At 42.0% G+C, this 15,017-nt stretch overlaps 1 protein-coding gene across 6 annotated transcripts; it reads right to left on the bottom strand.

The window, feature by feature from the left end:
• Nucleotides 1-322: 322 nt before the first annotated feature.
• On the bottom strand, nt 323-12,689 carry ca14 (carbonic anhydrase XIV). 6 transcript variants are annotated; one of them, XM_047599040.1, is made up of 13 exons: nt 12,037-12,689; nt 11,687-11,710; nt 9,015-9,194; nt 8,657-8,802; nt 6,633-6,728; nt 6,456-6,522; nt 6,069-6,226; nt 5,102-5,228; nt 4,274-4,297; nt 4,091-4,175; nt 3,877-3,918; nt 2,197-2,250; nt 323-1,096 (listed from the first exon to the last, which is right to left on the bottom strand). In XM_047599040.1, exons 1-13 carry the CDS (start codon nt 12,104-12,106, stop codon nt 985-987), a joined length of 1,185 nt encoding a protein of 394 aa, XP_047454996.1. In that variant the 5' UTR covers nt 12,107-12,689; the 3' UTR covers nt 323-984. The 6 variants fall into 6 exon arrangements, with proteins under 6 accessions (XP_047454996.1, XP_047454995.1, XP_047454991.1 ...); XM_047599039.1 differs by lacking the exons at nt 11,687-11,710; nt 12,037-12,689 and adding an exon at nt 10,842-11,329 and having other exon boundaries at nt 3,885-3,918; XM_047599035.1 differs by lacking the exons at nt 11,687-11,710; nt 12,037-12,689 and adding an exon at nt 10,842-11,234.
• Nucleotides 12,690-15,017: the final 2,328 nt, after the last annotated feature.

Genomic DNA, 15,017 nt, shown 5'->3' with positions numbered 1-15,017 from the left:
TGCAATTATGCAATATGTCATGTCCTAATTTAGTTAAGATAAACAGCTTTCTTTAATTTTGGAAAGTTACTCATAGGACTATGAAACAAATTAAAGGCTTCGTTCACTGAAGAATGGATGGATGGATGGAGAGTGGCTCTTAATAACTGATGGATTATGTGCTCATTAATGTGCTCCAGGAAGCCAAACCTCATCTTTCATGTTGACACATGAATGAAATCCTGGGCTGAAGTGTTGTGTTGTGACCAGATCCAATTGTCAGGCACTGGTGTTAAAATTACAGGCAACGAAAAACCTAATCCACTGACTCAACACTCCTTGGTTGACATTCAGGTGTTTTAATGCGGTGCCCGTGTTGACAATTTAGATACAACAACAACAACAAAAAAAAATCATTCAGACAAAGATGGCACACAAAGTCCTCCCATAAATACAACTCACCCATTTACACCATTATCTGCATGTACTCGCGTGCTTCAATGTCAAATTGTCTTTTTTCGTTTTTGTTTAGATCCTCAAGTTTCATAATAACATAACATTACATATTGCTATTGTTAATACACCAGTAACCACGTCTGTTACGTTTCATATAGTGCAGTGTGCTTGTGTTTCAAGGTGAACAAGATGAAGTAGCTTCCAAAACGTGGAAAAAAAACAACAAAATATATATTTTACAAAGTATTTACATGAAGCAGCCATTAATCCCAGGCACGCTTGAGCCACGCGTGAACATAAACCAACGAGGTGGCACAAGCACGCCACGTACGTCGCGTTCAAACTCGAGGCATGTTGCCGACGTCACTGGAGGCAAGGTTGCAGGTGTCTTGTCCAGGTTATGTCCTCCTGTTGCTTTTAACCAATCGTTTGCTTGTTGAACTCGTAACTGTTGTTTGCTCTCTGCCCTCTGAGGAGTTATGGATCAGCATTAACGTCACTGAGAGGAGGGAAGGTGACGGTGTGGTTCGAGATGAATGCATCTGTCAGCTAGGGCTCGGTCTGAGGGGACGGCGAAGGCTCCTCTTTCTTTTCTGCTTCTGACGTTGAGTTCAGAGCCAAGTCTTGCTTTTTCTCTTTTCCTTTCTCTGGTTCTTTTATCCTGAAACATCAAAGTGGAAAATTTATCCTCACGAGTCATCCCACGTGTTGCAAAAACTGCTAGGAGGAATGATTTGCTGTGTCAGTGTAGTTCGTTATGTGAACCAGAAGGGGGCCCTCTTCATCACAAATAAGGCCCGAGTTTGAGTGCGTGACAAAAACGAATGGTCCACCAGTTTGTTTTAAAAGACCACGTGGTACACACATTGATAGCAATATTGAATTAAGAGGATAAATGAGTCAGTCCTGTTAATATAAACTAGTGTTAAGATGCACAGGGAATTGCCACGAAATTGAAAAATAAATGAATTTCTGTGGGTTTACCAGTAAATTTACAGTTTTACGCTGCAGTAAAACCCCAGAGTCACTCATACGCATCCAGTGAACACTGCACTCATTAACCCTTTATGACCTTTATGAGGCAAGGAACCATATCTGGTAACTTGGGCACATGTTTTAAGTTGTGCCTCTCAGTGAGGTGTAGAGGCTTGTGGGTTTCACTCGGCCAATCAGAGAAGATCAAGGGAACGTCCTCAGGTCAAATCCTCGTCAAATGTGGCCAGATAGGTCCACGTCTGTATGAACGCTGAGCATAACTGCCTAATTCGGTACAATGAAGAAGTGGACTAATGGCCCATATAACTTCATATGGTAAATTCATTAATCCTGATTTTCTCCACTTTAAATTTTTCACAGAACCAGAAAAGTCTTGTGACGCCCCACAGTAACACACTGGGGTAGTATTTCAATGTGTGCCCTATAAAAAGTTAATGAGTAATTGACAAAACTCTGAACACCTAAAATGTTGAGATTAGAGGGTTATTCTTGGTACTGACTGTTGTCAAAGAATTTCCAAAACACTTTCACCAGTGTGGTCATTGTTGAAAGCCTGCCTGAAAGATCAGAATCTAGGGTAAATACGTGCAGTGTGGAAAAATGGCTGTGGAATTCCTTAAAGCATTAATACTCTGAGAGAGGTGTTAAAGTCTAGCCCAAGAGGATAAATCACTGTGAGGTGGGAGGGGGTTAAAGGAATGGGAAGTGGTCAGAAATCTAACTCCTCTAAGTTAATGTCTACAGGTCATGATTTTGAAGAGCGACCTTGGCATGGGAGCGGGCCGGTTACTGGGCAGGACGTCCCAGCTAGAGGTAGAGCTGTCATAAGATCAAAAGACAGAGTCACATGACTGACATAGAAAGAAAATCATAGATTTGACATTTTAAGGGCAGCGGCTGTGTGCATGTACTTCAAACCCTCACCCCGGGCTGCACCTCTGCCCTCTTTAAGTGGACGGTCCGGGGCGACATTTTAAAGTAAATACACACGGCTGATTAACAAAATCAAAGCTGATAGTTCCCAAAGTGAGAGTGTGTAGTCCTTCTGAAGGGGCTATGACAAGGGTCTAAGGGACATACTGATAAAGCATCGTAACTGAAGAGGAGAGGTCACAGAAACTCTGCTATAGGTAACAGAGTTTCTGTAGGAAACTCTTCTCTCTCTCTCTCTGTTGCTACTGTTTCTCCCCTCTTTAGCTGTAGCAGATTTAAATTTTAAATACTTGAGATACTTACTTGGTGGCGATTAGTTTAATTAGCATGATTTGGGAAGGGTTTGAATGTAACAGACGTACACTTATACTGTGTGTAGAATTCCCACACTGCAGCTCGGAGATTATATCCAACAGTGAAAATCGCATTCATGAACATACACAGTTTTTTAATTAGTGAAACACACTAATAAAAACACAAACAGTGCATGTTCTTGAATTATAAGTGTAAACCTTTTCAGAATGTCATTGATCAGTCATCATAACTGACTAACTGGAATAATAATTAAAAAAAAGAAGTAATTATTCCAACAGGAACTTTGGGAACCGTTGATTAAAGCAGTGCAAAGCTCAAATTACTTGCTGGCTCTGGGACACAGGGAGAACCATGACACGTACTTGCATTAATGGCTGGTAATCATGAGATAAAGTAGTGACAGACATATGGGAAACAGGCATGTTATTGAGGCAGAGGTCAGAGGATTAGATTATCCTCAGCGCTGATCTTGGGGGTGCTTTTGGCGTTTTATGGTGCAACACTACAAGAGGATTATACACCTACTGATATTTCTGTTAGAGCTGCGCCAGCCAGACGCTGGAGTGTATTTGACAGCGATAAATGCGAGCTCAGCTCATCAGAGCACTGAGACATTTGCATCAGGACTCACAACAACAGTGCACTGTGCATGCTCACGGCTTAGGCGCTACTTTCTGGAAGCTGCTGTGACGATGCATTGTGTCACATTTTACGGACAATACAAACGCCTTCTCTAGTATTTATAAAACTTTTATGTGTGTGCATGATCAAGGGAACTTTGTGACATTTATGTCAATTAGGGTGGAATAATTATTAATTGTAGATGTGCACAGGAAAAGGCTAAAAGTTCTAGACGCTGTTTCCAAATTGCCTCAGATGTTTTTTGTGTGACGACTCAATGTAACTCACTGGCTGTGTGCTGATGTACCGCTGTGCATGACAGCGTAGCAGTTGGGCTCTGATATATGTCAGCATGTTGTGTCATATTTGCGGGAACACCAGCGTCTTTCATAAGTTCACGGTGGTTTTGACATGGATGAAAGACGCCGACTTCATACTATAGCCCTGCTTTCATTCAGCTGATCGTTTGTTTGTCACGGAACTGCCCCCCCCCCCAGATCTGCACTAATGGATGTCTGTTAACACGCAGCGTGAGCTGAACAACGTCCTTGTCAGTGGTGAGATCAGGTAAACCACCTGTTTACCGCGACTGTTTCAAGGTGGAGGAGCTTAAAGAATCTGTCAAGAGAAAGGAGACAGGTTGAGAAGGGGCTGGGTTCTTCGGCACTGGCGGGCCTCCTCCGTTTCCACGCGTCAAGTCAAACGAGACCAACGGCGGACTGGTGAGAAGCGTCGGCCCCTGTCGGAGTAGCAGAGCAAACTGGCCTCTGAAATGAGCGCGAGACCTTACCGTATTGTCTTCACGATGAAGCGAACGATTACTGCCAGACCCACGCAGCCACACATCACTCCGATCACTATGGCTGTGACTTCGCCTGCAAGAAAAATCAAAAAAGGTACAAAAGCCCATGAAAAGCCACTTAATGATTCAAATGAGGACCATTATTGCCAGATATGCAGGCAAATAACTTACCAGAGGAAAGCTCTTTCCCCGATTCTGCGAAACACAGAGTAAATTATGAGAAAAATCACAGCTGATATCAGGATGGCTGGTTGGTTTGTCATTGGTTGTTTGATACTGTTGCGTCCACCCAGTGTTGCTGCCTTTGTCAGCACTGCTGATATCAGAGGCCTTCCAGTTCAGTCACTCACTACAATGAGCACTTCACTCAAATTCTTTCTCCTTTGTCTTTGTCTAGCACCCTGTCTCCCTGTTTCAGTCCCCTCTGTCTCCCTTTCCTCTCCCCTTTTTCTCAGTTGAACTTGTGTGACAACAATGGAGTCAGTGTTTCGTTTTTCGTAAATCTTTTTCTCTAATCAGCTCGCAAACAAACACTGCTTGATCTTCCACTCTTTCCCTGTATTTCCTCTGCCTCTCTCTCTCTCTCTCTCTCTCTCTTTCTCTCTTTCTCTCTATAACTCCACTTTCCCCAGGCTCCGTCTCTAAGGCAAAGTCACAGGTTATTGTTAATATTCCTTCACTCCTTTCCACATTCCACTCCTCGCTCTCTGCATGCTGTGTACTAATTGCCAGCTTTGGTCGACGTGACCACCCACTGGCTTGTTATTGAGGCCTGCATCATGAGCAGCAGGTCGGCATTACAGTCCTCCGACGGAGTACAACATGAGTTCAGAGCAGCTTAGCTTTTGCAGCTCCACATTTCTTCGCCCCGAATGGATGAATATACTAATTATAAGTTACGTTATTTGTGCGCATGTTTTTAACCCTTATAACGGCAATCAAGATTACGTTTTGCTCTTCAAAGCCAAACAGAAAAAAAAAAACACTACACACACTAACCCGCAGAGAAGGAGGCAAAGATGATTCTGTGGTTGAGCGGCTGTGTTGCACGGTAGTTGTCCTGCAGCAGCATCCTGTCTGTCTCCTCAGCTTTGCTGGAGTACAGAATCGTCTCCAGCTTCAGCAGCTGCAGTGGAGAGATGAAAGGGAGAAGGATGTGCTGAATATTTATTACCAAGTGCAACGTACAACATACATTTTTATACTCGTATATCTGTCAGTAATTATTTTAATTTGTTATATATTTTTTTTCCTCTGCCGTGTTTTCTTTTGCATCTGTGTACAGTTGTTGTTGTTGTTGTGAGTCAGTGTGTAGCTTGAATGACGATACAAAAGGTCTCTAAATCTAAGATTAAAGCCTGAATTAAACTGAATTTTAAATAACAAATCTATATGTAAATGTCCAGTTAGTCCAGGACTAGCTTTCATCTGATGACTAGTCGTGGTGCACAGTTAAGGAAACTGATTTGAAGAGGAAATATGCAACTATTGACTGATGTAGGAAAAAGAGTTGAAGCTTAAACATTCTTTCACAGGCTTTTAACAGCTCTGTAATGGCAAAAGATGAATTTGAAAAAGAGGATATTTAGTTTAAATAACACTTCATCTGTAATTAAGTGGATGTTATGCTCTGTTGTTGCTCTGGTGTTGCATTGATCAACCAGTTCTAATGTGGATTCATTCAAACTGCTTGATGCAATTTTCCTCTATGTTTCAGAACAGAAAAAAAATAGGAGAGTGTCTAAACTGATAAATAATGTAAAATCAACCATCACTGCTTAAGTGTGAACTAGGTGTGTGTGTAGAAATACACATGCAATACAGTCCAGTGTAAAAACGGTGTTGAGCATAATTTAAATTAGACAATATTTTGATTAAGTTCTTTATAGTGAACATGGAGCTGAGCCTCTGTTTCTGGTCCTCGTTCTTTGGAAGAGCTAGTTGTATCTCGGTGCTTCGACCAGACCTGTGCCTTTGAGATTTGAACCCTCTCGTGGAACAGCGTCCAGAGAACGCTCTGGTAGCAGGGCGGTGTTGTCAGGGAGCCGTTGTATCGATAGTAGCGTCCCAGGTCCTTAGGGAGCAGGGACTGGACGTCGAAGGCTGGAATGGGAACTTTCTGGTCTGACAGTGGAGGAGAGTCAGAGAAAAAAAAAGGGGTCTGGTGAGGTTTTGGCACGCTTTACAAGTAAATATGCTCATAGTATTACAGTCCCCCTCTTTCATTACTGTAAGTCTTCATATTTCTTGTATGAACTACAGCTTTGTGGAGAATAGATTTCTGTTAAAAGGAAATAAAGTTTTGTAAAGTAACTCAGCTGTAAATGAAATGGCAAACAACCACGTGGCTTACCTGCGTGTCTGATCCGGCTCAGGTAGTTGAGGATGCTGTTAAATGCCGGGTTTGTCTCTTCACCTGTCTGGGAAACCAAACTCTGGCCTAAATGTTTCTTAAATTCCCCCACATAGTTCATCTGTGATTGTTTCTAACTGTGTGCATCGCTGCTGTGTGTCAGAAAAGGGTCATTACCACAATGAGAATCCCCAAAACCGCCAAGCCGTCTTTCTGTGTCATCGCTGTGGAAATGTTGGGGTAGAGCTCAGAGTTGTAGTGCACCACGTGTAGCTGGAAGGAGGAGGGGTACAGTTAGTCTAGAAAGGCAGGGATGAGGAGATGCCTGTGTCCTCTGCTCCTCCCGACAAGTAAAGCAGCTTAAGCGAAGGTTCGTTGTGGAAGATCTGTTCGTACATTCTGCTTCGATCAGTTTGGACTGATCCTGTTTCTCCATTTGCTTCCTAACTTACCACGCTGTCAGAATCACGCTTTCACATTTTCAATTTCATTGTCACAATGAGCTGTGTACATCAGCCCCTCTGCTCCTTCACTTCAAAATCATCTGCACCGAACTTACAGGGTGCAAATTCTGAGAGACGGAGAACAAAACAAATGAATATGTAATAAATCAACATGTAATCAAACCATTCATGTACTGTATGTTTGATTCCTTTTTTTTAAACTTATATTTGTCCTCTTCTTCACCTTGCTTCTATCATTGGCGCCAGCCAGTCACACTTGAACAAAGTTTACAAACCCGGCCAGTGGCATTTAACGTTCCTCCTCCCACCACTTTGTCCACACCCTTTCTCTACCACTTCTTCTCTACCACTCCAAACTTGTTTGACTCCCTCAGTGTGTCTGTTTTCTTAATGTTATTGAGTCATTGTTCAGTTTCAATGTTTCTCAAACTGTAAACTCAACACAATAGTTGTGTGGGAGAAAAAGAAAGCATGAGGGGGAAAGCGGTGGACAGAGAGTAAGTACAGCAAGAAAGAAATTAAATTCTTATACAGCACACGGACAAAAGCAATTACAGTTACATCTGACTTAGATCATATTAGATACTTTAATTTAAACTGGTCGCTGGTTTGAAGAATCAGATCATTATGACCTTGCATTCATAGCCATCCTGGGAAATCCGATGTAGCCACGTTAAAAAACAGGGGTGAATACACGTGATCTGATCTCAGACCACATTTGGAGCTGGTCTGAGACCACATTCCTTTTGTAGTGTGAACCCAGTGCTTCCTGGGTCACATTAAAGACCCCCTACTTAGCAGGGGTGCTCCTGTGTAAGTGATGTTTAGCCTCATTCTTTCAGACAAAAACACGCACACACTATTATGAATGATCACCTGAGAAGGAAAAAGCACTGCAAGTGATGTCTGTTCATTCATAATAACAGACCTTACAAAAACAATTTCATTGTAGCTGCTATTACTAACTAACTAACTAAATACTAGACAAATGAAATGATTCGATACGTACACTGTGTGTGGTTCTGAGTGTCTTTAGGAGCCATGTGGAGTTACGTATTTCATCAATAATGACTGGAGGCTTTGATAACCTTTTATTACCTTAGTCTGACCTTTATGCAAGTAGTAAAATAACGGTCGTATAAGGTCCAGGTGGAATCAAATAAATAAATAATAACTTAATGTGTCTGCTTTGAGTGAGTGACACTTCACAGCTTGTTCCAGAATATGTATCATATCCCCACATCATGACACACACAGACACAACAAACAGCAGTTCGTGGTTGTGAAACAGCGATAGAAATCTATTAGAGACAGCGGCTGTTACAACATTAAGGTCTATTTGAATACAGAGCGTAAAACTGAAATTGGATCTGAAGCAGTGGCTGAGGACGCCTGTGGAGAGATGTCACCAGATGTGACCAGAGATACTTAAAACTTGTGATTGGATATTATTACAAGGTCTGCTTGGGGCTTTCGTTAATTACTACATTGTCCATTGTTTGGTTGTATTTACTACATATAGTCCACATTGTCTCAAGATGCTTTAGAGAACCAAGAGCCTGACACTGAGGGGATAACAACGAGGAAAACACTCCCTTTTTTAACAGGAAGACGTCTTTATCAGACACCGGCTAATTGTAGGATACCGATATGCTTGAGAGTGGCTACATGAAGAGAGAGAGAGAGAGAGAGAAAAGAGGAGGAGACGCAGGTGGTTTACTGTGTGTTTAAATGTACCTCTGCGTCTGCACTAAGTCCATTGATGGTGTGTTCACTGCCTCCGTGACTTGGGCCGCCACTGCCCCAGTGCAGGTGCATTTGTACGGCTGTATAGAGCCACGGCAGTCCCTCGAGTCCCATCCATTCTGGCAGCTCAATAACAGCTGATGAAGTGAAGAATAAAACACTTTAAATGTTCTCTATAAAATACTAGGAAGGCACGTGAGGGGAAAACGAAGCTTCATCCGTTTGAGTGATTAATTGGCTGTAAAACTTCGCTGCCAGGTAACGTTTAAGTGCTGAATAAACAGACATGTATATACATACACAGGGGGGTCACGCTGCGAGCAGGGAATCAGCTGGCTGCCATAGTTACCTGTGTGTCCGTTATTGTACAGGGTGAAGGGTCTGTTGCCGTGCTGACTGTAGCCCAGCGGGGTCACGGGAACCAAACCGGGGATATACATGGTCTGTGTGGTCACCACGTCCACGGGCGACTGAGAGGAACCACCACAGTCAGGGAAATACTGTGACCACTCAGTCTGACCAACCAGGCCTTTGACAGAGAAAAGACAGACGCAGTGACGTCACCCAATCACCACAGCTCACTGTGTCCATATGGTTCAGTGTTTTCTTTAGGTTCACAGCCTCCTAGCAGTGAACTGGAAAATATTTATAATAACTAATACATTTTAAAACAAGGCAAGACAGGTATTGTCAGTACTGAGCGTTATTGAGTTTTATGGTACCTCTTCCTGCCTTGGCTATACAGTATTATCCACATGTCTAGATTTATTTAGAATCACTACAGTTACATTGAAGTGAGAAATAAACTTTGCCCAACACAGATCTGTCTGTCACAAATAACATACAGTATATAAAAGATAATGTTTTGTGTTTTTATTCTAACTCAAGGCCTGGTGTTGAAATGAACAATTCGTTTTTTAAAAAAAGATCTAAATACCGATATTGTTTAAATTAAATAACAACACATGTAACATCCAGAGAGGTTAAAATGTTTTAATATATTTTAAAAAGGTTCAAAGGTTTTATTTTATTCAATTTAAATCTCTATCTTAAAAATTGCTGCAGGGAAAATGTAAAATTATGCCTTCGATTTATGACTGACAGGTTCTGGATATGAACATAATTAAAACCTGACTGGCAACAAAAGTAAGTGTTATCGTATCATATCGATCATTTGGTTTAGGTTTCGTCACTGCAGACACCTGCCTTACTTTATATCACAGCCCCTCTGCGCTGAGTGTCTAATATCTACTCATGTAGACAACTTGAACATCGATTATTTTCAACAATAAATGAGCTGTGAAATGAAAGACTTTGTTATTCTCGGACAACGAGAAACATTACACATCTTAGGGAATTCCACTGAAAGGAGGCCAGAGAGCTGCTGTGAACGTAATTGAACGAGAGGAGAGGGATCGAGGCCTGAACAAAAAAGAGACTGGTCCGCCCAATTGCATGATAAAAGAAAGTGGGGGAAAAAAAGTCTGAAAGAAACCAAGAGTGACATGTGAGTCAAGGAACCTGAATTTCAATTGAAAAGAGAGGAATGCTTTAGAAAACAGGCGCACTGCTGACACTTTTACATGGCACAGTGCAAGCATTTGATCGCACGTTTGTTGCTCTGTGTTATGGATCGGGTTTTGGTTTTAACACTTCACAAACTCTCAAATCTCAACAACTTCAGCAACATAAATATAGAGAGCCCCCCCTCCCTCCCCTCCCCTCGAGCATCTCTCTCTTTGACACAAACACAGGGGACGACTTTACATTCGGGAGGTAAATACATACATTCTGTTCCCCCACCTTACGCTTCCAGTCTGCTCTGTGCCTTGCTACTCTCTGCGGCAAACGCCCCGCACCACAACTCGGCTTCAAAAGTGAGGCCCGCTGTCCCACCGGTGGTTGTCATGGAGGTCTCCATGACGACAGGAGGTCGAATATTCTGACCCTCCGCGACCGGCCGCTCTACCTCTCTGAGCACGCTATCCCTGCCCTGAATGCAGCTCTGAAAACATTCAGATTCCCGTGATGACTCCATCCACAGTCCCTGATCTCTCATGGATGGAAAGACGCAGCTCTGACATCTCGTTTGTGTTTTCTAAAATATTCAACTAAAGGCTAAAGCTGGCGGCGCAGCAATGGCCACATCATGCAGTGCGGAATCACACACACACACCCTCACGCGTGTCTTCATTCAAGGGCTGTGGTTTGAAGCACAGCTCGGTATCACCTCGTGTTACGGCCCCATACATTACAGTAATGCCTCCTGTGTACAATTGGCTCCAGGCACGGCCTCCGTCGTCCGCCGTGTATTCTGTATGTACTGTACATCGGGCGCTACTCTCCTGGACACATGCGGAGTTTGGCAATCTGTGCGCCCCATTCATTCCCACAATGTCATTGTCCGCGGCATAGGCAGCCAGTGTGCGTCGACAGCACAATAAACACATAGGTTATTGTGCGCCGCAAACAATACGGCTCACGATTTGGTATGCTTTAGCTTCGCCCCGTCCCATCTCCCTCTCTCTGTCCAACACACTCATCCTCATGCACCTGCCTCTCTATCTCTCTCTCTCTCTCTCTCTCTCTGTCTTTCTTCCTCTCTATCCCCCTCCACCCCTTCATCATCTCTTTGTGACCGCTGTGCTCCTGCCAGCTTGTTGAACTGTAACTAATACAGACAGAGAGGGACGGAAAGGAAAACAGAGGGATACTGGGTGGGTGATATTGGGGGGAAAGACAGAAATGCTAAGTTTCGGAAGCTTTTACGGTAGTTTTAATGTTTTAGAGATTCAGGTCCAACATGTGCAGATAAACGGACTCAACCCATCACTCGAGACACCTCAAAAGGCTCAGTTAGCCTTTATCTATTACACAACTTACTCAAGGATTTTTGATACACTACAGGTACATAAATATAAAGATTATCAGTCTGTCAGTGTTTTTGTCTTCTTGTTGCTCTCTACAGGTCTGAGATTCTGATCGCTCTCTAATATGAAGAAATAGTAAACTGGGACTTACCAGTATACGTCCAAGGGATTTCATCTGAAACAAAAATGAGAGAAAAACTCCTGAAACTCCCTTTTTAGCCACTTCTCCACGTTCACAGTGGTTCTAAAGTAGATTTTTGATAAACGCTTGCCTTGTGAGAAGCACCACAAACAACCAGTCCAGTGCAATTCTTCAAAATAAGTAGTTTCAAATCCCATTGTTTTTTTTGTTTGTTTTGTTTGAAATCCCTACTACTCCACAACTAAAGCTCCCACTGAAACACCCAAACAATCAAAGGCCAAAATAAAAGCCCCCCGTCTGAAAAAAAAAAAAAAAAAAATCTCACATGATGCTAATTGTTGTGTTAAGTACGACCTTACCGGCAGCAGGAGCAGACGTCCACTGGCAAAACATGAGAATTAGAAGGATAAAAAGATCCAAAGAGTCCATGTTCGCCCTCTTTGCCCATACACAGAAATGAATAACGGTGGACGGAGGGATGAGGAGCAAGTGAGGGAGAGACGGAGAAAAAAAAGAAGTGAGAGAGAGGGAGAAAAAGAGGGGGTCCAGCGATCCCACCTGCCGCTACTCTGTTTAACGGTGGTGAGGTTACATGCTGAATACACGCCGGCGGAGCAGGGCACCGGGGCAGGTCTCAGCAAAGGACAGATGGACACAAAGTGTGAAAAGCACAAAGAGAGAGAGAGAAGGACTGGGAAGAGACAGCAGGAAATCAGGGAGAGACAAGACTGCATAGAAAGAGCAGTGATTGAGAATTAATTCAGTGTTAGTTGCGGAAAGAGTGGGGTGATAGAACAGAGGGTGAGAAAGACAAAGAAGGGGAGAGAATGCAGAGCTGAGAAGAGAGGGAGTTCGATGGAGGGTGAGGGGTAAAAAATGGTTTGAGCATAAAATAAGGAGAATAATACGAGGGAGAAATCCACCACACACAGCAAAGTTTTACTCATTCACTTCACACTGAACCCGACCAACTTGTCTGGGTCTTTGTCTTTTTTTAGACTGTTTGATTTTATGTATTTCAGCCGACATATAAAAAAAAAAAACAAAAAAAACTTCTACAGTTAATTTTTACTTTGGATATTGGCTTTTTAATTGACGATGCTGTAATACAAGAATTGCGTTGTATGGATTCCTTTAGATTCAGTACATGAACCTGAACTTGTACTTGGCTGTGGTGGATGGTAGTGGCCTAATTTAAATAAATGTGTTTGTTTCTAGCGTGTTGACTAGTCTCTCATTTACACGGAGATTCTTTATTTGCAGGACTGATTAAAAACACAAGTGCATGCAGATTTCACCATGTGTTTTGTATGGGATGTTTCAGTACAACACTAATTTATATACCACGAAGTGTGTTTCATGTAACTGTTTTCAGCAATAAACTATCAGACACTTTTTTATTAAGTGCAATTCAGAGGTTCTTGTTTCATGCAACTTTAAACCCTTACTGTATTTCACAGAGCGTTTAATTTGGTCTCCTTTGATAGCTTTCAATTTGTAGTTACTCTAAAATATACATTTGACATTTGACAAAAATATGTTTATGCATATGCAACACGGTTTAAGATTAAACCAGGGTGCTGCTATTCTTGTCTGCTATTCGTGCACATGATCTCTTTCCTGTTGTGTCTCTTTTTCAATTCTTCCAAAACAAATGCATCGTCTTTCGTCCGTCAATGCATCATCTATTACCACTTATCCTGTAGAAAGTCACAGGGGATGAAGTCATATCCATTGGGCAAGAGATGAGGTAAACCAAAGACAGGTCGCCTGTCCATCACAGGACACCTCCAAATGTCCTCCCTTTTGAGAAGCCTATGTCCTAGTTTGTGAGACGCTGGTCTAAGATCTTTTTATATACTTGTGAATCTGTTTTTATTTATATTGCATTGTATGTTTTATTCTTGGTGTTTTATGCTTTGCTGTGCTTATGTAAGGTGACCTTGCGTGCTTCAAAAGGCAACCGCAATATAATAATATAATATTATAATTAAACTACAGTATATGTAAATGCCTAAAGCATTAGACATGTCTCAGCATTCACCTGAGAAAGAATAGAAATAAAAAATATATCTAAAAATTAATTGAACCATTCAGTTGCAGGGTCCTGTTGTTCATACAGACTCTATGTCACCCTGTAATATAAATAACATCAACATTAATACATGCTCTTCCTGGTATGGTCAGTTAAAATACATGGTGTGAAAATAAACAGCTGTTATTCTGCTATTCTCATCGGTGCCCTTAACAGAAATACATTGTTTATGTCTTCTAACTGCTACCTCTCTTTCTTTCTTAACATTAACTTTTATTGACGTGTTCTCTGAACGACGTCTGGCTGTAAAAACTGCATCGTTTTTTATATTATGTCTGTGTTAAGAGGTTACATAAGCTGAGCATACGCTCCTGTACAATGCAGAGAACTTTGATAAAAGGCGTGTCCAGTGTGGACACTAGGGGGAGCCTTCTCCACGTGACATTTATTGGACTCGAGTCAAGAAAACATACATTAAAACCAAACGTTACTCCTTCCCACGACATCGGGGAGGCCGGCGACAATCCCGGAGAAGCCCCATACACCCTGGAGGACGGGACAAGGACAGGGAAATGTGTGATTCACGGTCACACAATAAATAAATAATAAAAACTCGTGTGACTGTGAAAAAAAAAAAAAAACTCATGTGACTCGTGTAAAGCACAAAGAAAGTGAGCCCACATGACTCCATGACTCCTCCAACCGCACACTCCCACCAAATTACATCACCAATTTAAGTTTTCCTGCTGTGATTAGCTGTGGGAGTTATTTTAAACTGGGGCGTTATATAAATACTATTTTTAAGGGTGCGTTTCCCTTTAAAATCTTAGAGCCACGTTTTTTTTTGTTTTGTTTTGTTTTTTTCAAATTTATATTACATCACATTGTGGGGCGAAGGATGAAGTTAAAACTTTAGGATTAAAAAAAAAAACTCCAAATATCAGTCTGTCAGTTGCTGCACCATGAAATAAAATAAAATAAAAACCACGTGTAGATAAATAGACGGATTGGATGAAAGACAGACAGATAGACAGGTACAAATATCTTAAATTATGTTCATTTAAGCAGGTCATTAATGAGCATTTATCATTCATTATCACTGGAAAGCCTCACCCTCATAATTAACTCTTTATTACTTCCTATTTACAGGTTGTTGGCAGAATATGCTTGTCTGCAGGTGAATATTTCTGACATGAACTCGCATCTCTGCCTCTAACACCACTCTTTTATGTATTCCTCCCCTCCTCCTCTGTTGGTCTCCCCTCTCCATCGTTTCCCCCTGTGTATCGGATCGCTCAAACGTGA

Source organism: Mugil cephalus, chromosome 11 (assembly GCF_022458985.1).
Source record: "Mugil cephalus isolate CIBA_MC_2020 chromosome 11, CIBA_Mcephalus_1.1, whole genome shotgun sequence".
Taxonomy (NCBI): Eukaryota; Metazoa; Chordata; class Actinopteri; order Mugiliformes; family Mugilidae; genus Mugil; species Mugil cephalus.
Note: the sequence above shows the minus strand (reverse complement) of the source record. Positions and strands in the feature narration are given on the sequence as shown.